This window comes from Physcomitrium patens, chromosome 25 (assembly GCF_059467195.1).
Source record: "Physcomitrium patens ecotype Gransden chromosome 25, ASM5946719v1, whole genome shotgun sequence".
Lineage (NCBI taxonomy): Eukaryota > Viridiplantae > Streptophyta > Bryopsida > Funariales > Funariaceae > Physcomitrium > Physcomitrium patens.
The window spans coordinates 9,598,253-9,622,713 of record NC_143434.1 but is presented as its reverse complement, the minus strand read 5'-3'; the positions used below and the strand labels follow the sequence as shown (position 1 = coordinate 9,622,713).

Sequence of the window (24,461 nt, the reverse complement as noted above, 5' to 3'; positions counted from 1 at the left end):
ATAATAAAGCCCTTATCAATCAATTTCAATATGGATTTAAAGATAATATCATAGTTTCATTATTAAAAATATTAAAAGAAAATTCATTTGAATAATTTATTGCTTAAATTATTACATGCAATAATTAACATTTTGAAAGATGTCAAGAATAATTTTTTGTTAGAGGAACAAATTAAGTCATGACAACAACTCTTAAGTTTTTGGAAACTAATTCATCAAAGCTATAACCTATTTAAATTGATACAATATGTTTTAAACTTCTTAATGAGCCATAGAAGACTTAATGTCATTAAAAAAAAAAAAAATCTGATATTATAGAGAATTTAAGCATATTTCTTAATTTTTTTCAAAGAACCAACACAACCAAAAATCAAAAGAATAGCTATTAAAGAAGAAAATATATCACAATTTTTTTAAATTTTTTTTAGATACAATGAAGATCATGCTGCTAGAATCATATGCAATATTTAGTAAAGATCTTATTTTTATTTTTTTAGAATCAATATCTTATTTTAAAATAGATATTTATTTAAGATCAATAATTACAAAGTCTTTACTTTATTAAATTTAAGAGCCTCAACTTATTTTTTATATGAAGACTTTGTTAAAAAATAAGACGTATTTTTAATTAAAAAAAATTGAAACTTGTACATTTAGAAGTCATAGATGGTTGTCTTTTATCTTTTGAAAATAGTACTTATGAAATTATTTTTATAAATATAGAAAAATTAGCAATAATAGCTTAATGATATTTAATATAATTTTTTTTTTCATATCTAGTTATTTTAGATCTATCATAGTTAGAAAAGTATAATCTTCAAATAGACTTAATTTTTTACAATCTTAATATTTTCTATAGAATAATTTAGAATTTTTTTAATAAAATAAAAAATCATAAATCTAATATAATCAAATTTATTTATAGGTCCAAAAGCTTAATATATAATAAAAAAAAATATTTTATTTTTTATGCTACACCTATTTTTGATAATAAAAAGATATGAAACAACATTATGATTCAATACAATGATTATTAAAAGAAAATTATATATATTCTTTGAAGGCATTGTTCTTATGATTGTTCAATTAATCTTTAAGAATGAGCTCAACCAATATTTGGACCAATCTATAGCTTATCACAAAATAAGTTTGCTATACTTCAGAAATATATCAATAAAAACTTGGTAAAAAAGTTCATAAATCATTTGAAATATCTAACAAGAGCTTTTATTTTATTTGTAAAGAAAAAAAGATGAATCATTGCAAATATGTGTAGATTATGAAGAATTCAAAAAAAATCACTATTAAGAATAGATATTTTCTACTTTTAATATTGAGACTTTTTGATCAATTGAATTAAGTAAATTTCTATTTAAAAATAGTTCTATAAAGATCATATAACTTGATATGCATTAAAAAAATGAATAAAAGAGTGCATTTTAAACCAAGTGTAGACATTTCAAAAATAATGTCTTATTTTTTGGACTCTCAAATGCACAAGCATTTATCAAAATGTAATAAATGTTATTTTTAAAGAATTTTTAGATGATTTTTTTTTTTTGTTTTTTTATCTAAAAATACAAAAGAGCATAAACTTCATAATTTTTTGTAGATTACAAAAACTTAAAATGTAGAATTTTATATCAAGATGAAAAAGTGCATATTTTATACAATTTAAGTTGATTTTTTAAGGTATATAATTTTAAATAATAGCCTTATGATAGATCCTACAAAAATTTAAATTATTATAGATTAAAATATTCTAAAAATAGTAAAATATGTCTAATATTTTTTAAAATTTATTAATTATTATTATATCTTTGTTAAAAAAAATTCAAGTTACAGCTATACTTATTTGTTTGATTTGTAAAGACAAATCTGAATTGAATAATTAAGTTGAAGCAACATTTGAAGTGTTGAAGATTATTTTTTGAAAAATTTTAATTTAACATTGTATCAATTTTTTTAAGGTATTTTTAATTTTATTTTTTTTCAAAAAAAAAAAAACTAAACTTTGCTTTAAGTGTAATATTATGACAAATGAGAATAAATAAAAAATTTAGTATTATATCTTTTCTTTCAAGAAATATTTTGGGTATTGAAATCAAATAAAAGATCTATAATAAAGAAGTTTTGTAATTAAGGATTCAATTCAAGAATGACATTATTATTTTGAAATCACTTATAATATAATGATTAATTATATATATTACAAAAACCTCAAGTATTCTATGTCAGCATACATTTTGAATTGTTGCCAAGTCCATTGAAACATGTCATTATCACAATTTCTATTTAATATCACTTATTGACTAAAGAAATAAAAAAAATTGTTCAATTTTCTTTCTAGAGGTTCTTAACTTAGGCCAAAAGAAAGAAATTAATCTTTTAATGAGAAACAAACTATTCTTTTAAAGCCAAAGTATTTTTTTTTATCATTAAAATCAATATTGATAATTGATTCAATTTTTTTCATTAAGTTTAATCAAATACATTCTCAAATTCTCTTATTTATGATATAATGTCACAAACATACATAGATATTCTAGTAAATACCTATATGATTAGGTAGAAGTAGGTAAAAGTAGATAAAAATATATTAATTTCATAAGACCTTCTAGAGAACCTTTCTAAAAGCTTCATAAATACTACTTTGACTTTACATATGTTTGTAGTTGATTGGTAGGTTAGAAACTTGGTCAACAAGTTAATCACATGTTGGTAGCTTGTAGAACAAGTTGACAATAGTATAGATATAAAAAACTTGTTTTGCAAGTTAAAATACGTGTCTTGCAAAGTCAACATGTTTTGGAGGTCTTATAAGACATTGCCACATAGCTCCTAGGTAAGAGTATATATAGAGGCAAGAGTGAATCCTTCTTCACTCTTATCAATATTTTTTTATTCCTTATTCTTGTTCCAAGACTTTCTTGTCTTCTTTTTTTTAGCAATAGTCATTCTAGTTCAATATTATATCATTTTTGAGTGACTTTTTAGTTCTTTTTAGTGATACAAGAGTGTGATAAGGATTTTCTTTTTTCGAGATTTATGTCTTTGATAGTTTGACAAGAATACTAACCTATTATTTCTATCTAATTTTAGAAGTGAGTGGATTACTCTACTTATATTGTTGTATTTTGAAGGATGTGGACTATCCACCTTTTAAAAAAATAAAAAATAAAAAAATAATACTGATCTTTTCCTTAAAGAGAGTAGATTATCCTTCTTTTTAGAATTTTTTATTAGGGATTGCGGATTACCCTCCTCTAATTTAACTTTTTGAATTTATTTGAGTTGTCTATGAAATGAAAGATTATAGATGCTACACTTAGTAGAAGAGAGAATAGATTTGTAACTATTGCAAATCTTTATGAGCTTGTCAACACTTTAAGAGTAGAAATAGCATGTATTTCCAACCTGAATCATGGAAGTACTATGCCTATGCCTATGAAAGAAGTTTAGAGTTTGCAATAAGAAGTTGTGCAGTTGAAGGAAGCAAGTAGATCGACCTCACAACCAAATCCAAGGAGTTTTTCTTCTACAAGTATAATAGAGACAAGGATTAGTATGCTTGAGAAGTTTGAAGGAATAAAATCAAAACTTTGAGGATTTTTATAATAAGTCAAGCTCTATCTAAGTTTTCATTCTTTCCAATATTTCAATGGATTTATTCAAGTTGAATACATATGTGCACTTCTATCAGGAAGTATTCTTTCTTTGTTTACATCTTTAATAGAAAAAGATTTTTGACTTCTTATGACTTAAATTCATTCCTAGAAGTGTTTATGGCCACATTTAAAAAAAGTGATTGAAAAAGTATAGTAGAGATGAAGTTCTTATCTTTATGATAAAGATCACGATCAACCACCATATATGCTGCAGAATTCCAAAACCTCGCTTGCAATGTGGACTAGAATGACAAAACCCTTATCAATCAATTTTGATATGGGTTGAATGATAGTATCAAAGATTTATTACTCACAATATCAAAGGTAGAATCTTTGGAACAATTCATTGCTCAAGCCATTGCATGTCACAATCAATTATTTGAAAGACATTAAGAATAAAGATTTGGTTGGAGAAGAATAAATCAAATAATGATGATAATTTCTAAATTTTTGTGAAACTTATTTATCAAGGCCAAAATCAATGCAAATTGATACGATATATTTTAAATGCCTCACAAAGCAAAAAATAAGTTGACAATGTTAAAAAGGCTTATGCTTATATTATAAAGAAGCTAAATATACTACTCAATATTATCCAAAGTAACAACATAATTAAAAAATAAAAAGCATGATTGCCAAAGAAAACAATATGTTAGAAAACGGATTATTACAGCTATAATAAAGATCATGCAGCTAAGACCATGAGTAATATCTAGTAAAGGTCCTATTCTCTCTTGAGATCCTTCACTTTGTTTCACAATAGAAATTTGTTTAAGACCAAAAAATCACAAAGTCTTAGCCTTGTTGGATTCAGGAGCCTGAGCTTGTTTTATAGATGAAGACTTTGTCAAAAAACAAGATATATCCTTACTTAAGAAAATCAAACTTATGCATGTAGAAGTAATAGATGGATGTTCATAGTCTTTTGGAGATGTTACACACGAAACTATTCTTGTGAAAGTAGCAACTAGTAATCACAATATTTTAGTAATATTTAATGTGATTAAATCTCCTTCTAATCCAATTATTTTAGGATTATGGTGGTAGAAAGATATAATCTTCAAATAGATTGGATTTCTTGCAAACTTGATTTTTTTTATAATTTAATTTAAGGTCTTACTAAGCAAATAGAAACCCATAAGTCTAGTATATTCAAACCATTATTAGTAGATGCAAGAGCTTTCATACATGCCGCAAATGAAGGGCCATCTTTTGCTATATGTATCACATCTATTATTGATGGTGAAAAGATATCAAGTAGTATTTCTAGTGAATATCAAGATTTTTAGGATATATTTAAAGAAAAGAATGCAGATATTCTTCTAAAACATCGTCCGTATGATTATTCCATTGATCTTTAAGAAGGAATTCAATGACCATTTGGACCAATCTATAACCTATCACAAAATGAGTTGGTTGCATTGAAAGAATACATTAATAAGAACTTAGCTAAGAACTTTATACACCATTCTAAATTTCTAGCCAGGGCCCTTATCTTATTTGTAAAAAAAAAAGATGGATCTCTACAGATGTGTGTGGACTATCAAGGACTTAATAAGATCACCATTAAGAATAGGTATCTTCTACCTTTGATTTCAGGACTTCCTGATCAACTAAATCAAACAAAGATTTATACAAAAATAAATCCACAAGGAATATATAACCTGATCTACATCAAAGAAGGAGACGAATGGAAAATTGCTTTCCGAACTAGGTATGGATATTTCAAATATAATGTCATGCCTTTTGGACTCACAAATGCACCAGTTGTTTTTCAACATCTAATGAATGATGTCTTTTGTGAGCTTCTTGATGATTTTATCATTTGTTATTTGGACAATATTTTAATCTATTCTAAGAATATAAAATAATATGAAGTTCATATTTGTCATGTAATACAAAAATTAAGAGATGTAAGATTATATGCAAAAATAAAAAAAAGTATATATTCTATACTATTCAAGTTGACTTTTTGGAGTACATCATTTCTAATGAAGGTATTATAATGGATCTAAAGAAAGTCCAAACTATCATAGATTGAAAGATTCCAAGAATAGTAAGAGATGTGTAATGTTTTTTGGGCTTTGTCAATTATTATCAAATCTTTATCAAGAATTTTTTTCAAGTTGCAGCTCTACTTACACATTTGACTTATAAAGACAAACTTAAGTAGAATAATGAAGCAAAAGCATTGTTTGTTGTTTTAAAGGAATTTACTTTTGCACCAGCTTTGTATCACATCAACTTTTCAAAGGCATTCTTTATAGAAATAGATGCATGAAACTTTGCCTTAGATGCAATATTGTCACAAATGGGAATATATAACAAATTCCATCCAGTAGCTTTCCATTCCAAGAAATTTTCAGCAGCCGAGATTAACTATGAGATCCACGACAAATAATTTCTTGCAATTATGGATTCATTTTAAGAATGGCATCATTATCTAGAAGGCACTTTAAGTCCAATCATAAGAACCTTGAGTATTTTATTTTGACATATGTTTTGAATCGTTGCCAAGCCCGACTAAACATGTGTTCAAGAAAATTATTCTTTATTAATCAAAAGATACATTTCCTTTTTTGATGCATGAAAAAAGCATCTAGAAAGAATATTTGATAAACTAGAGCATTTTCATCTTTGAGCAATAAAATCAACATTGACTATTGATTCGACTTTTGTCAAATAAATTCAATCAAGTATGTCCTTTAATCTTCTTGATTATAATATCAAGAATAATTCTTCTAAGTCTCATGATATTTCAAAGCTTGAGTTCAAGAACAACCTTCTCTATTTTAAATGACGCCCATATATTCCAGAAAGAAAAGCACATTTACTTGTTCTTCAAGCACGTCAGGACTTTTGATCAATATGACATTTTAGATACAATAAGACTTTAGAGCTTATATCTAGAGACTTTTGGTAGCTGTAAATGTAGAAGGTGATAAAAGACTTTGTGTAATCATGTGATTTTTTAACATCAAAAATTCTTTGTTATGAACCTTATAGACTTTTCCAACCATTGCCTATATCTGAACAACCATGGTCTTTCATTTCTATGGATTTTATTATAAATCTTTCAAATTCAAGTTTATATAATTCTATATTTATAATTATAGATTACTTCATCAAAATGACATATTTTGTATCATGTACAAAATATATTTCAGGTAAAGAAATAGCTAAGCTTTTCATTGACAATATCTATTGCTATCATGCATTGTCCAAGGATATTATATTAGATAGAAGGACTCAATTTATATCAAGATTCTAAAAAATCCTATTGAAGATTCTAAAGGTGGATATAAAGCTCTCTTTTTCTTTTCATCCTCAAATTGATAGGCAAATAAAATGGGTGAATCAAGTTTTGAAGCAATATTTGAAGTACACCATCAACTATCATTAAGATGATTGGACAATTATTTTTCCATTAGCAAAGTTTATATACAATAATTTGGTACATTCTTCTATTCAAAAAATACCTTTCTTTGCCAATTATGATTATCCATTACGACTTCATACTTTTGACTTTTCAAAAGTTAATAATCCTATGATAAAAGATTTAATAAATCATTTATCAAAGCTACATATAAAAATTAAGACACAATTAAAAGAAGCTCAAGAATGACAAAAGATAAATGTGAATGCCTATCATAAGGAGCAACCACAATTCAATATGGTTGATAAGGTATAGTTACTTCAGTGTAATATCAAGACTATTTATTTTTTTGATAAATTAGACTATCATAGATTGAGACTTTTTTCTATTTATAAATAAATCAATCATGTTGCTTATTGATTACATCTATTAGAGTCTGAAGATCTATCCTATATTTCACATGTCTCTTCTTGAACCATATAAGATAGTGAATATTTTGGGAAGAAGACAAATGCCACCTCTTCTTATAAAAGTGAATAATGATTAAGAGTTTAAGGTGGAAGAAGTCATAGATTCAAGGTGATATCAAAATAGATTAGAATATCTTGTTCATTGTTGTGGATATGATATTAGTAAATGCACATGGGATGAAAGTAAGAATTTTGCAAATACAGCAAAGAGAGTTGAAGCTTTTTATTGATGACATCCATCAAAATCAAGATAAAGAATAACAAATCTTTGCTATAAAAGAAACAAGATCAAAGGAAGATAACATTCTATCTTCTATATTTTTTTGTAGTTTTTATGTATTTGTGATATTAAGGAGATGGAAAATCAATAATTAGTAGATTCAATTCAAAAACTTTCATTTGTAAATTTATTAGGTGAGACATTGCAATTGTCACAACCTTCAAGACAACAAAATTAAAATGAAGATCATCAAGAACGACATGTCTTTCTTCAAATAGATGGCGAGATACAATGTATTTGATATCATGATGTTGGAAGAGAATATCGATATTTAGTACTTTTATTAAAAGCAAGAACAACTCTTGACAGTGTTCCAAATATTTTATTTGAAGAAAATTATGAAGGCCTTAACAAAAATCAAATAATAGGGTGGTCTTCTTGCCCTAGTATGAGACACTATTGATGGTTGACAAGACCTATCAACTATCTTTGAAGAGAATACAGATCAGAGTATGTAGCAAATACAATTTGTCGCATCTTAGATTTTTTCAACATATGAAGACCGCTCTTTGTGGAACTTGTGTCTAGAAGAAGGGATAATATCATAGATATATATAGATTCTCTAGTAAATACATATATGATTAGGTAGGAATAGATAAAAATAAATAAAAGTAAGATAATTTCATAAGACCTTTTAAAAAAACTTCCTAGAAGTTTTATAGACATATATTAAGGATTTTCTTTCCTCGAGATTCATGTCCTTGACATATCAATAATAATTTTTATAAATCTCATGTTACTTTTAGGCTTGAATTCAAATATTTGCAAAATATATTTGAAATGTACCATCAACTACTATCAAGATGATTAGACAACTCATTGGCCATTGACAAAATTTACTTATAATAACATAATGCATTCTTTATTTCAACAATTATCATCTACAATTTGATATTTTTAACTTTTAAAAGTTAATAATTTTACAACAAAAAATTTGGAATTTTTTTTATTAAAACGAAATGAAAAAATGATAAAAAAATTAAAAAAAAACTCATAAATGAAAAAATATCAATATAGATATCTATTACAATGAACAATCTTAAGTCTTAATTAGCAACAAATTTTGGTGAATTTATCATAATATTAAGATTATATGATTTTGTAACAAATAAAATTGCATTAGAATTAGACCATTTTTTATTTGAAAATAAATCTAATTTTATATTGACTAAACTTACTAAAATATATAAAAATCTATTTTATATTCTATATGTCTTATATTGATCCATAGTAGATAATAGATATATAATGAAAAAGAAAAATATCACCTTTCTATAAAAATATATAATAATTAAGAATTTGAGGTAGAAGAAGTCCTAGATTCAAAAAAACACTCAAATAGATTGGAATATCGTGTACATTAGCTCGGATATCATATTAGAAAATATATATAGGATCCATTTTGAAATCATGCAAATATAATCAAAAAGGTTATTTTTTATTATTAACATCCATAAAAATTAAGGTCAAGAGTCAAAAAAATCTTGTTGTAAAACAAAGCACGTTCAAAAAAGATTTTATTCTATCTTCTATCATCTTTTTTATTTTCTTTATATTTGTAGTCCTAAAAAAATAAAAAATCAATAACCAACAAGTTCAACTTAACAACTATCATTTGTTGAATTACTAGACAAGACATTGAGATTGTCACAACCTTTGAGACAATATAATAAACATGATGATTCACAAAAATGACATGTTCTTCTTTGAGTAGTTGGTAAAATACAGTATGATTAATATCACAACCTTAGAAGAAACTTTAAATATTTGGTGATATTATTAGAAATAATATCAATCCTAGTGGTGTTCTAAATATTTGATCTAAAAGAAGTTACAAAGGCATTAATAATGATCAAATAATAGGATAATGTTTTTATTTTAGTATGAAATACTATTGTTGGTAGAGAAAACTTATCAATTATCTTTAAAGGAAATAAAGATGAAAGTATATAGTAGATATAATTTGTTGCATCTTAAACTTTTTTAAGATATAATTGCCATTCCTTGTGAAACTTATTTTTAAAAGAAGGAATAATATCATGAATATAATTGATACTTATAATTATATAGATGAGAGGATTTAATTAGAAATAAATAAATATAAATAAATTTAATAATATCTTGTATAAAAGCTTCTTACAAGTTTTATAGACATAGATTTGACTCTATGTATTTATAGGTGATTAATAAGTTGAAAACTTAGCCAACAAATTGGCCACATATTGGCCACTTTTGATATAAGTTAGCCATATGGTATATATATAAGAAACTTATCTTGCAAGTTAGACTTAAGTCTTACAAGTTAAACTTATGTCTTATAAGTTAGACATGTATAGAAGGTCTTATAGAACGTTATCACATAGATCCTAATAAGATTATATATATATATATATATATAGATAGAGAGAGAGAGAGAGAGAGAGAGAGAGAGAGAGAGAGAGAGAGTGAAGAATAAGGTATTCTTTATTATTGTCAATGTCTTTTTTTTATTATTATTATTTTTATTTCATGAGTCTTAAATTATTTTATCTTTGGCAATAGCTTTTCTAATTTTAATAATATAGTATTATTGAATAAATATCTATTTTTTTTAATGACATAAGAGTGAATTGATTCTTTAGTTGTTTGTGATTTATATCTTTGATACAAAAAAATCATAATTATATATATATATATATATATATATATATATACAAATTTTTAAAATAATTTAAAAGATAGATATTTAATTAATAAATTTTATTTAAAAGATGTAATATTTACCAATTATACAAACCTAAATTTCATATAATCTTAAAATTTTAATATTAAAAATTATAATTTATATATAAAATCCATATATTATTATATATTTAAATAGATATTAGATATATTTTAAATATTAATTATTTAATTAAATTTAATTAAATTTTAAATTTTTGATTTTATTTTTTATGTTATATTTTGATCATTATCAAGATTAATTCAATCAAAGAATACCTTATATAAAACTTAGTTGATGCATTTATGACCACTAAAGTTATGGATTTAATCAAAATTAATAGCTATAATGTATAAATTTTTATGGAGTCTTTATATCTTGAAGTTCAATTTGAATGGCTATAGTTCAAAAGCCTTACAAAGATTTCTTTGTTGGTGAAGATAAGCCCTCCTTTAGAAGCCTTGGCTGTTGGATGTAATATAAAGTGAGAAGAAGCCAAATTAAGAACCAAACTTTTTTTTTTTTTTTTTTTTTTTTTTTACAAGTCTAAATAAGTAAAATGGTATCTTGGTTTAAGGACATTGTATCTCATTTTTTTTTTCTTTGGACTTTTGGTCTAATTTTTCATGTTTATACTTATGTTTTTTTATATGTGTGCATATATATATATATATATATATATATAATATTAGAATTGTGGAATGAATTACATGTAACACACATGATAATTTCTTCATAATTTATATGTTTTAAATCAATTATGAACTTCTAACAAAAAATACTGATATTCAATATTATGGCACCAGTTATGAATGCGTGTTAATTTATGGTGTGACTGTTCTGAACCAATGGAATTCTTTCTATTTGTGCGCAATCATGTGTGCATGAAACAAACAAGAGCATCAAACGCCCTTGAGAAAGAGATCGAAGTTACCGTAGAACCCCGGCACTTTGTCTGATGCTACGATTGTGAAACACCACATTCTCCCACTTCTGCACCGCGTGAACAATTCTGATCACCGATTGAATTGGCAAAGGATTTTCATTCGACACTCTAATAGGGGTGAGGACTTTTCTAAGGAACAGCTCGTAATTCTATATACTTGGCTACTTGGTGCGTTTTGGAAAGCTTACAATAATAATAATTCTGAGAGACTCTCTAGCTCTGGATAATTGCACAATCTTGGAGAGGAGGATCTTTAAATTTCCGAGCACTGGCTGATGTAGTGATCGTAGATGCTTAACTTCCATTTTTAGAGAAATCGAGGAAATTATTGTGCTGAGATGACGTTGAAAATTATTGATCTGCTTGAAGAATATCCTTCCAGTATCTGGGATATCGAAAAGGGTAAGATTCTGCGTAATTGATGGCTAGAACTTTGGCATTCCGCCAATATCGCTCGTGAAGCCGGTGTAGAAGCCAGGTATTCCGCGCGTGCATAGATCTACTGCTACATTACTGGTCTTTAGCAGTGCTGCTTATTCCCAGCCATCATTCCAAGCGGAGCAATACATCATTTTGGAGAACTACACTCGATAAATATGGGAAGGATTTGGCTACAGACTGCACTTCTATTTCAAAAGTAGTGGTGATACTTTGGACTCGACACGTAGAGAGCGAAAGAAGATATTTGTGAGAACACGGAAATGTGAGATTTATTTACAAATGAACCTGCAACAACCAAGAATATTGAGACACAATCAGTCACAAAACACAGCACTCAATACAAGACTAAGCTTCATCTTTCGGTTATACTGTTTCAGCAGTGTCGGGAAAAAAGTCCCGCAGCTCCACTAGAGTTGTGCGTGGCAGTCACACCAATCGCCACGTCTCGAGCAATCGCTAGTTGACCATGCTGGCTCTAACAAAGGTCGACGCAAATTCAAGTGTGGAACTTCTGCTGCAGCATTAGGATGGTTCCCCAAATGACCACGAAGATGATGCTAAATGATCACACAAAACCGACCACTCTAAAAGATTCTGAGGGGGCGAAGGAAAAAATTAAAAAGTCATTGTTCACCTCGAAACAACTCCTCGCGAATGTCGACAAAATGACCCCCGCAAATAACCAGCTATTTGTGTCAGATGTCCACTAAGCTTCTGGACGTCCACAGCGAGATCCTCATGTCAATCGAGCAGCCTATGTACTGTTACAAACCACAATTCATGGATTCTTTAGCGCCCTTGAGACACTCCATCTATTCTTACTGTTGGCCTCCCATGAGCTCTTGAAATTCCGAGAAATCCACATGGCCATCTCCGTCTTTGTCCACGCCACCGATCATTTGTCGACATTCCTCAAGGGAGTGCCCTTTCTCTCCCAGACTTACCAAAACAGATTGCAATTCGGTAGCAGATATACGCTTGTCTCCATCCTTATCAAACGTTTGAAACGCATCTTTCATCGGGTCGGGAACCGGAGATACTTCGTCGCCAGTAACTAGAGCCCGGGCGCCAGATTTGTGAAATCCAATGAACTCGTGCAAGCTAATGAATCCATCATTGTCCATATCAACCTCCTTCATGATGTCAACAAGCTCCTCCTCCGAAATTGCTCCGCCAAGAGACGTGAGCACGGACCTGAGCTCTGCAGTGGAAACTCTCCCGTCCTTGTCAGCATCAAAGACATTAAACGCTCTTGTCAATTCGTCCGCCTTCGAGGAAACCAATGTCGGCAAAGGCGCCTCCGCTCCATGCTCAAATGTCCCCGACTTCGTGTTCTTCGATTTCAAGCTAGCCCTGCTCGTTATCTTCGAAATCAAACCATGTTTGCCGTTCCCCTCCTTCGGTACCTTCGGTGCACTTGGAGGAGCAGCGGCCGCAGACGCAGTTGAACCCCCGCCATTAGTATTCGCAGTTGCACCACTCTCCTTAGACTTCACAATACTCGACAATCCTTTCATAGTGTACGTTTCTGCCTGAAGCTATCAATACAAAACTTACCAGCTCTGCTCTCCTCTCCTTTCCTCTCCTCTCTGATCTCCTCAAAATCTCCGAATCTCTTCTAACCTCGTAATAATCCACTTCAATACACCGCTGATGACACCCCACGAGTCAACAGACCGCGAAGGATCGAGCCATTATAGAACTCCGGTGTCAGAGATTCGCCTCTTCAGATCGGATATGCGCGGTGTCGTTGCGTCAAAGCTCCCCCGTGCTTTCCCTGATCCTGTCCGTGGCGTTGCTCCACAGGCCATTCGCATCATGGCATCCAGATCGGATTCCGTGCTGGAATCTGCGAGGCTTCATGGGGAGGGTGTACGATTTCACTCGAGAAACCATCCCTGAATCTCACAGATGAGCCGTAGTGGTAGTGTACTTTGAAATAATAAAAAAAGTAAAATTCTTTCTAAAGGTATGGGATATTCCTTCATGTGTTGTACGGTAGTCGACACATTCTTGACCACCCCCATTTCCAACAAATAGGGTGTACTATTTCCGTTAGTTCAGCGACTAGGTCTGACATGGATTGAAAATTTTCATTTCCATTGATCGGAAATTAGTCGAATTATGTATCACATCAAATAAATAAATAAATAATTAATTAAATAAATAATCCCAAAACTTCATGTTATGAAAAAATAATTTAAAAAATACTGAATTTTAACAGGATATATCTTACTGAAAATATCTCAAACTCACTTATTTTCACGGTTTCAATGAACTTATTAAGCAACATGAGATTTTAAGTGTGATAAGGAAGCTACAGTAAACCATGACTTAAATTGGTGTCATTCCTATTCGAAAAGTCAAAAGGTTATAGAATATATTCATAATTTGAAAAAAATAAATAATAAATAAAAAATAGCCATCATTTTACTCAAAATTGAACTTATTTCTGAAAAGATACAAATTATCCGTGTTAAATAGAATCATAAAATTAATAGCTAATTCTGGTAAATGACAAATACAAGGCAGCATATTCACATGAATATCCAACCTACCAACCTATTTTGTTTGGCCAGTTTGTAAGGATCCTATTGTAGAGTAGGTAGGCGTGGAGTCGTGGTCATTAAACATGTTTTGTGAGCATTAGTGGCAAAAAAATTCATTATTTTTTTCTAGCTCATACACCCACTTCAGTTGAAGAAGAAAATCTAGATGTCAATGCGTGTTTTTTATACTGTAGTATTAGATGGACTAGATTGATGGTTTGTATCTTTTTATTGTAAAACATAATTGTAATACATTCCAAAATATCAAACTTGGGTCAATGTGTTTGTGATTGTATATTGGAACATATTGAAAAGCTTATTTGATATTGCTGTTTTTCAATCATTTAACTGAAGAAAGTGGTGTTGGAATTGATGGGGTTGGTGCACAAATTGCATATTTCACTCTTCTTCTTCTGATTCTTCGTTTACTGTGATTTTATTAAGTTGATAAACATAATAAAAATATCCATAAAACTTTTGTGTAAAAATTTTATATTCTAAAATAATTGTTTTTTTTTTTTTTTTTTTTTTTTTGGTATTTTTTCCTCTTGTGGAATAAATATCTTGTTTAGGTGCAATATTTTATACATACATATAAACATAGTACAATTCAAATTTTAGAAATAATTTTAGTAGTTTTAGAAGATTTAAAATGATTCCAATAAGCTCTAAAAGGTTCCAAAAGACTATTAAAAGCCTCTAAAAGGTTCTAGTAGATATTAGATGGCAAAAAAAAAATTCTAGAAGGATTTAAGAAGTTGCCCAAGAAAGATTGTAGGATTATTTTATCCTCTAAAGAAACTCTTTCATATGGTTTTTTAGTTTTGGACCTTTGCTTGTTTTTTTTGTAAACTTAATATTCTCATGTATGTAATACTTTTTAACAATATGATTTATCTCATATGAGTTCATATATTCAATGCATATTATTTTTATTTTTTCTATTAATAATATATTATAACTAAGATATTTAATTATTAATTTTGAGTATTTTTTACTATAATTAGTTAAATATGATTTATTCAATATATAATTATATTTTAAAGTCTAATTCTTTTGATGATTTAAACAATTAAATTTTTAACTTTTAACAATTTTTTGGTGAATTTTTAAATATAAAAAAATCTACTATTCTTGATAATTCAAAGTATTAACTTCCAAGATTTTTTTTTAATATTTTCAAAAATATTTTTATAAAACTTATAAGAATAAAAATATTCTAAAATCTATTTTTGAAATGATTTGATTTGCGACCAGTTTTTAGGATTTAGGGTTTAGGATTTAGAGTTTGTACAATTGTTTAAGAAAAAAAAGGTGTCTAGTCACCAAAAAGAACATATTGTTGGACATTTTAACATCTCAAGCCTATCAAGGTCTCTCTTTTCTATCCAACCTACTCAATAATTTACCATTCTTTTGTTCTTTTGCCTTCAAAAGTTTCATAGCATTGCTTTATTAGTTTTAAAGATATTCATTTATTTTCTAAATAATTTTTTTCTAAACTTTATAAAGTTATTTGGCAGAAAAATCCAAACTTGTTCATATGAAATAATAGATTGACAATCTTTGAATATTGATAGTATTAATTATAAAACAATATTGTTAGAAATTGCATTACAAGATCATAATAATCAAGTTGTCTTGAAAATTGTTATAATTCCTTTGAATTTTGTTATCATATGATTTTCTTGGTTGAAAAAATATAATTGACCTATTGATTGAAGGTTATATAAATGACATTTTTAATAGTTTTTTTAAAAATAGAACCTATTAAAAAGTCACAAATTTATAAGACTATATTTGTTGAAGCAAGGGCCTTTATAAAAATAGCAAAAGAGGGTACATCATTTTTTATCTATGCAACTTGAACTTGTGACAATGTGACTTCATTAACAAATATTCCAAAGTAATATAAAGAATTTTAAGTTGTCTTTGAAAAGAAGAATGTTAATATACTATCGAAGCATTGTACCATAAATCTTCAAGAAAGAATAGAACCACATTTTGATCCAATTTATAATCTATTTCAAAATGAACTTTTAGCATTAAAATATTACATTGAAGAAAACCTTGCAAATTTTTTTATTAAATATTCAAAGTCTCTAGGAAGTGAATCTATATTCTTTGTAGAAAAAAAAGATTGATCTTTGAAGATGTACATTAATTATTAGGATTCGAATAAAAATTTCGTAAAAAATCATTATTTTCTATCATCAATATTAGAGCCTTTAATACAATTTGATCTAATGAAGATCTATATTAAAATAGATCTTTGTAGTACTTATAATTTGATGAAGATCAAAGAAGGTGGTGAATAAAATACTATATTTTAGATAAGGTATTAAAAGATCAATCTTATAAAATGCACCAATTAACTTTTAGCATTTAATAAATAATATTTTAAATAATATTTGGATAAATTTGTCATTTATTATCTTAATAATATCTTAATCTACTTGAAGGCTTTAAAAGAGCATGAAGAGTATGTGAAGTTGGTATTATAAAAACCACAAAATATACATTTTTATGCCAAATTAGAAAAATACATGCTTTATCAACTAAACATAGAATTTATAGAATACATTGTATCTAATAAAGGCTTAATAATGGATCCAAAAAAAATACAAGTTATTTAAAAATTAAATAACTTCAAAGATAAAAAGAGATGTATAATATTTTTTAGTTTTGCCAACTTCTATTGGATCTTTTTAATGAATTATTTTCAAGTGGTAAACTTATTTACTCAATTGACATGGACACACAAGTTGGAATGGGGGCCATAAGCAAAAAAGGCTTTTCAAAATATCAAGATAAATTTTATTATAATTCCAATCTGGGTATATCTATATTTCATAAAGATGTTGTATAATAAAATTGATGCTCTAAATTTTGCACTAGAAATAATATTATTACAAATGGATAAAGATAAAAAAAAATATATATTTAGTTTTATTTTATCTTTGAAAGTTTTTCAATTGCTAAAATTAATTATAAAATCTACAATAAAATACTTATTACTAGTATGAATTTTTTTTAATAATGCTATCATTTACTTGAAGGAAAATTACATCTTATGCTTATATATATAAATCACAAGAATTTGGAATATTGTATATCTGTCTAAGTTCTAAATCATTACCAAGCTTAATAAAACATGTCTTTATCTTTGTTCAATATCATCATTAGATATCAATATGAGAAGCAACAACGACTATTAAATGCCTTATTTTAAAGATTGTATCTTATATCAAAGATTGGAGAAGTAGTCTTTAATTAATAATATAAAACTCTATTAGAACAAAAGAAATTTCAATTTTGTACTATTATTGTAGTAATATCTATTAATTCTATATTTTTTTACCAAATTTTTATAACATCTATTATTGATAGTTTAATATATGATATAAAAAGTTGATCCAACAAAAATGTTAATAACTTCAAGTTTGTAGAACATCTTTTATAATTTGAAGAACATCTATATATTCCAAAAGGACTAATATGGTTTATCATCCTTCAATCTTGTTATGATTTTTTAATCATAAGATATTTTAAATTTAACAAGATATTGAAGTTTTTTTATTAGGATTTTTTATGGCATCAAATACAGAAGGCTATAAGATACCTTGTTCTATTTTGTGTTATTTATTCAAGATCAAAAAACTTGTAATATCATCTATATGGATTCTTACAATTGTTGCTAATTCTAAAACAACCATGGTCTTTAATTTCAATGGACTTTATTATTGACTTGTTGCCATCAAGTTTATTTGATTTTATTTATATTATCATAGATTGGCTTATGAAGATGATATACTTTAAACCTTTCAAGAAAATAGCTTTTAAAGAATAAATAATAAGATTCTTTTTAAATAACATATATAAATATTATGATCTTGCAAATGGCATTATTTTTTATTAATGATCTCAATTTTTTTCAAAGTTTTGAAAATATTTTTGCCTTTCACTTTCAAATTGATAGTTAAACAAAGAAAATTAATGAAGCATTAGAGTAATATTTATATTGTACCATCAACTTTCAACAAGATGATTAAATTTTATATTTATCCTTAAAAGATTTTACTTATAAAAATATTCTACTTGGATTGGTTTAACAATATTATTTTATGCCAACTACAATTATCATCTATTGTTTAGCTTAGCAAAACCAACAAACAAAAATCTAATTGTAGAAGATTTTATAAAGTAATTATTATAGCTTTAGATAATTTTGAAGCTTCAATTATAAACTATCAAGATTCTTTTAAGACATCATTAAATAAATTTCAAAAAGAAATACCTATTATTTTTAGTTGAAGACAAGATATGACTTCTTCAACTAAATATTAAGACTAATCAGACATATGATAAGCTAAATTATTAGAATTTAGCACCATTATTTATCCAAAAGTAAATCAATTTAGTGGTTTATCAATTGGAATTGCCTACATCTATAAATTTATATTTAGACTTTTATATATTTTTTTTATTAAAATCATATAAAGAATATAATATTTTAGAAAGATTCTATGAGCCACCCCTTTATATAAAAATTAAAGATCAAGTAGAATATGAGATTGAAAAGATATTGGATTCATGATAATGGTGGAATAAGTTAGAATATCTTAACCATTGGCATAAATATGATATTTAAGAGCAATGTAAAAACCACCTGAAAATTTAATGAATGCAATGCAAAAAGTATAGGAATTTCATTGCCATTATCTTAAAAAGCCTAGATCTTTATTTTACTAATAGATTATCTCTTGGCTTCTAAGATATATTTTTTCTACTTCCAATAATTGTCCAAAATAAAAGAAGAAAACCATGCTATGACCATCACTTGTATATTATTATTTCTTTAAGATAAGATAAAGTTATAGAAATTTAATAGCCATATTGAATCTTTGTATTCTAAAATACTTATAAGAATAAAAGTTACAAGAACAATTTGCTTCACAAGTATCTAAATAATCATTACAAATTTCACAACCTTTTGAAGAGAAAGATAAAGATAAGACAATTCAATGTTGAATACAATCAAATTTGGAGCTATTAAAGATAAAGCCTAGCCATGTAAGTTTAGATTTGAATGCCTAGGCTTTGATAATATTACTTAAATTTGAAAGAATAACTCCTCTCAAGTCCAAGATCTTATTTGGAAGATGTTTTGAAGGTTGATATTAAGATCAGATCTTTGGCTAAGATGTTTCAACAATAGAAGTTCTAGCTCATGGCTATAGGCACTTCATTTGAAGGCTAATAGAACATATTATTTAAAAATGAAGATCAAAATACATTGTTTCTTTATCACAATATATTTTAGATTTCTTACATGTGTAATTAGATCTTTAAAGGCATAAACTCTTCTTGGAACTTATCACAAGAAAAGAAGGTGATGTCAAAGATATATTCTTTGAAAGTCCTTAGAATCTTCTACAATGTTCTAAAAGATTCTTAAAACTTCTTAGAATATTTTATAAATTTCTTAAAACATCTTAGAATCTTTTTTAACATTCTAGAAGCTTCTTAAAACTTCTTAGAATCTTTCAAAGCCTTATAGAAACTTCTAAAATCTTCTAAAAGCTTATTAATTAATAAAAGATGTTTGAAAAGATTTTTAATTGGAAGTATATATAAAAAATCAAGGACAAATGATTCTTTAGTCTTAATAATACATCTTTTGGAGTTCTAACTCACTTTTGTAGATGTTGTTTTTATATTCATTACATTTAATTTAATTTTTATCACTTTTAAAAATTCTTAGATTTTGGTTCTATATTTTTATATTTATGAAATTAAATTTGAATTTTAATATATAAAATTTCATAAATAATGAAGTTATGAAAATTTTTTGGTGGACTTTTGAATGATAGAAGATCTATTATATTAAAATTGGCTATAGTTGAGTTACTTTTATTTATTTATTTATTTATCTCTAAGTCTAATATTTTTTATGATTTTTGGATTATATCATTATTATTATTGCTTTTACTTAATCTTATTTATCATACCTATTTATTTCCTAATTTAATTTTTGAATTTAATTTTTGAATTTGAATTTGAATTTTTATCTTTATTTATTATTTTTATTCCAAATTTATCTTTTATTTTTTAACTTCAATCATCATTCATAATTTTTAATTTTTATTTAAATTATTATTTTCGTTTTTAACTTTTTAATCTTATCTATTCTTATATTCATTTTTTATCTAATAATTTTAAATTTTAACTTTAAAATAAATATTTTCATAAAATTAAATTTTAAATATAAATTTTTATAGATTGAATAATGATTTAAGATTTTTTTTTAATTGCATGAATTAATTATTAAAAACCATTATTTAGAAACCATTATTTAGAAGGTATTTAAGGATTAAAATTATAAATGCTTGTAAAAATAAAAAAAATCTATACAATTAATTGAATTGAATAATCTATAATTGATAGTTTTTTTACTCTACCTTCCAAATTTATATAAAATACTATTTCATCAAGTAATAAAACTTAAATTCACTCTAAGAATTGAAACAATATTACATTTAAGCCTTATATAATTTAATTCTTTCATTAGTAAAGAAATTAAGATCAATCCAATTAGTTTTTTTTAAAGATGAAATCTATAATAAAATACTAATATAATAAATATATTATTTTGATATTGTTTTCATAAGATACAAACTTTTATATGGTCTTAAGTTTACTTCAAGATTTTCAAAATAGAGTTATTATTTTTGAGATTATTGGAATCATATCAAATTATTAATAGAAACTAAATTTATAAAAGTAATCAGCTTCTAAGGTCAAAAGGGCACTAACTTGATTCCAAAATTATTTTATTTTTGCTTCTAGTATGAATCCACATTTATGTTAAAGTGCCCTATATTATTATAATGTATCAAACAAGAGAAGAGCATCACTATTCTACAATGCATCTCTATAATTGATACAAATATGTTCTTTATATTTCCTTTATAGGTTACATATTTTGAATTATCTAAATAATTATCAATAACTTTACATACTCTATTGTATATACTTGTGATGCAAATTTTTGCAACAATCCACCAATTTATACAATAATCACTTCACAATAAATGATGATAGAAAATCCTTCATATAAAAATTTAGCTTACATCCACTTCCTCTTCTATAGCTATTTCCTATACAATAAATGAAGTTTCTATTGCAATTGCTTCTATGTTGATTTTCATTTCTGAAAGCTCTTATTAAATGTGTTCTTTAGTATTATAATGTGCCATAGAAGAGGGTGGTGCCACCTTCTACTAGAATGTACTTTGTTATAAAAATACATTGTATGGAGTAACATTTGCTATTGTAAGTGTAATGTTGGATAATATTAATTTCATTTTGTCTCTATTCCCTCAATAACAATGATTGGAAAAATAAACATGGATAAAAAAAAGCTTTGTTTTGGATAAAAATTGATGCATATGTGGATGAAATATGGATGAATTTAATATGTAATGGTAAGCCTAAGTCTTCAGATGTTTATTCAAATCAACAATACAAGTTATAAGCTCGACAGTTATGGAGATCATACGTTGTCGCCGTCTTTCGGCGTGAGTGGTATCACAATTATGTACCACCATTGAATTATGCTCAGAGAGGCGATTAAAAGTAGAATTTAGAGCAATATTTCTGAAGAGCGGGAATTGGCATTGAAAACTCAGTGACGAGAAATCGTGTGTTGCTTATTCTCTGACCTGAACATTCGATTGAGTTTAAGTCAACTCTGATGTATGAGGTGTGGTTGTTGGTGCAGAAGTATATCTTAGCAGTCTGAGCACAAAGGAGAACTTAATTTGATGATTAACGTGGAATACCCAATGCATCACTGCCTGGTGCTTAACGACAGTCGTTGGTGCATTTGTTGCTTAGAAGTGAGACGAATTTTAAAGTTTAATACATCCTGATAGCTGAATTCAATACCAGATCAGTGTATTTTAAGTTTTATTCCTAAGTTTTGGTTGTGACATTGTCGGGAACGAACTGTGTTGCCTTGGGTTCTGGGGTCAGTCGTGTTAGATCCGATCACTTCAGAATATTGTCGAAATCATGGAGAGGCTGATTGTGTAAATTTGAGAATCTATTTATTCTTATAGTGTCAGTGGCGCTGAAGTTGAAACAAAGACTATATAACTGGCCAGTGGCCCTCACATTTGCCAGAGTTTGAACTTCGATTCAATTGTATCCCTTCCTGTTCAAAGAGTATACGCACGTTTCAAATCATCCGGGTTGCACAGCACGAGAATAGCCAAGTTAGGATCAGTTCCCAGATGATCTCATGAATTCCCGGGGCAAACTCGACATCTTGACGTGAATTGCATGGAATTGGATTCCACTGCTGTGTCTGTGCAGCCATACCAGACAATCTTCGACAAAGTATATACCTTTCAGTGCATGTATATAGTGTATAAATCTGTACAGCTACAAATACTGTGCGAGACACGAGGCCCCGACACCTTTCCCTAAGCCCTAATTTTCTGAGCAACAATCAGCATCGGATATCAATTTGAAATGATCATTGGATATCAACTAAGTCCAAAATTGGATATATATATATATATATATATTTAGGTACCTGTTTACTGTACGCTCCGGCATATTTCTTGTCTTACGGAGGATCACGAGACGCCGTGCCTGGAGAACAAGCGCAAGTTCGATGAGACGGTCATTAGAATCTCGGACTAAGGCGAGGCGGGCGTTCCCGCAGCGCCTGTGCCTTCGTGTAATAACGTGAGACGCCCTTGGACGGAGCTCGAACTTATTGGGAAGCAGTCCGTTGCGGAAATATTCGCCAGGTCTAATCAGTCAGAAAAGAACAATGTGCCAAACTTGAAGTTCCGTCTCTGTCCTACTTCTTATTTTTCTGCTGCCGTAATGACGCAGGATGTGCCTGGAGAAATCACAGGAGAATATAGGTAGCTGTCTGTGGTAGTTATTTGAGTGGGTTTTAGGCATAGCTTTTATAGCCTTGCTATCCCTTGACAGGTCAAGCTTGTCAATGGAGAAGGAGGTTCGCAGACTATCAAATTCTCTGCTGGAGAAGCCGGTGTTCGCTGTATTATTGCAAACGAGAAGGTTACTGTCTTCATGGACTCTAGACAATACTTGCAAATTTTGAATCAGGTTACTATCTTCATAGACTCTGCAGAATTGCGAGTTTCGAATATTTTTTCGTCGGGTTTACCACTGTCAGTAGGTGATTTGGTTCATGGCGCTTGGTTTTATTACATGCCAAAATACGAAGACGAATGAAAACCTATGCTATTTACTGCTGATAGATATTTTATACTTATTCTGCCGCAATGCTCTATGTTTTTACTTCATTACTGCTGCCTGGGTATATATGAATTATGTGTTGACCTGAACAATGGTTTGTATTGTAGGCTCCATCGAGGATTGTTGCCATCAAGGTGAATGACCCCTCAGGCTCCCAAAGTTTGAATTTGGAGTTCAGATGGAAACAGGGAGCTGTAGAAATTTGAGTCCAATCCCACATTTAGAATCAATGTGTAGAATCCCAAATATGCAGGCTGCAGCGAACTGGGTATGTGCAAAATGTCGTATTTGAAGCACTGTTCATGCTCTGTTTTGAATTTTTCTTTTGTAATGGAAGCATATGATGAGCTCTAAATCTGTCCCTTTCTGCTTTAAGACTCATTCCTGAGCTCTATTGTTGTCACTTTTTGATTGAAGACTAATTCAACTTCATATATGAGTTATTCAGAAAATTTTCTCTAAAGTCAGTGTTACGAAATATGTAGTATTTGAATGTACGAGTATGTGCATTACGAATACGACCACTCAAGTACGAAGTACAGGAACTGGGATCTAAGATTTCGAAAAATCTCTAGAAGACGTGTTGTTCTTCGGGACCGGAGTAATGATTAATAGGGACGGTTGGGGGCATTCGTATTTCATTGTCAGAGGTGAAATTCCAATTACCAGACTTGTAAAAGCTGTACTAACTAACAGCTTTGCAATGCTGTAGGCCAAAGGCTATTT

The 24,461-nt window shown here is 27.9% G+C and overlaps 1 protein-coding gene and 1 long non-coding RNA gene across 2 annotated transcripts; one reads left to right on the top strand and one right to left on the bottom strand.

Moving 5' to 3' along the window:
• Positions 1 to 12,126: 12,126 nt before the first annotated feature.
• Positions 12,127 to 13,550, bottom strand: LOC112277188 (calmodulin-like protein 3). The gene is made up of 2 exons (XM_073531238.2): positions 12,518 to 13,550; positions 12,127 to 12,168 (listed from the first exon to the last, which is right to left on the bottom strand). The coding sequence occupies exon 1, from the start codon at positions 13,398 to 13,400 to the stop codon at positions 12,702 to 12,704; it is 699 nt and encodes a 232-aa protein (XP_073387339.1). The 5' UTR covers positions 13,401 to 13,550; the 3' UTR covers positions 12,127 to 12,168; positions 12,518 to 12,701.
• Positions 13,551 to 22,856: 9,306 nt separating this feature from the next.
• On the top strand, positions 22,857 to 24,090 carry LOC149986300 (uncharacterized). Its single transcript, XR_016500867.1, has 2 exons — positions 22,857 to 23,582; positions 23,843 to 24,090. It is a non-coding gene; the product is annotated as an uncharacterized LOC149986300 (long non-coding RNA).
• The last annotated feature ends 371 nt before the right edge of the window (positions 24,091 to 24,461 follow it).

What these genes read in the sequence shown, in the direction of transcription:
- LOC112277188 (XM_073531238.2), bottom strand. Translation starts at nt 13,400, where the DNA reads ATGAAAGGATTGTCGAGTATTGTGAAGTCTAAGGAGAGTGGTGCAACT.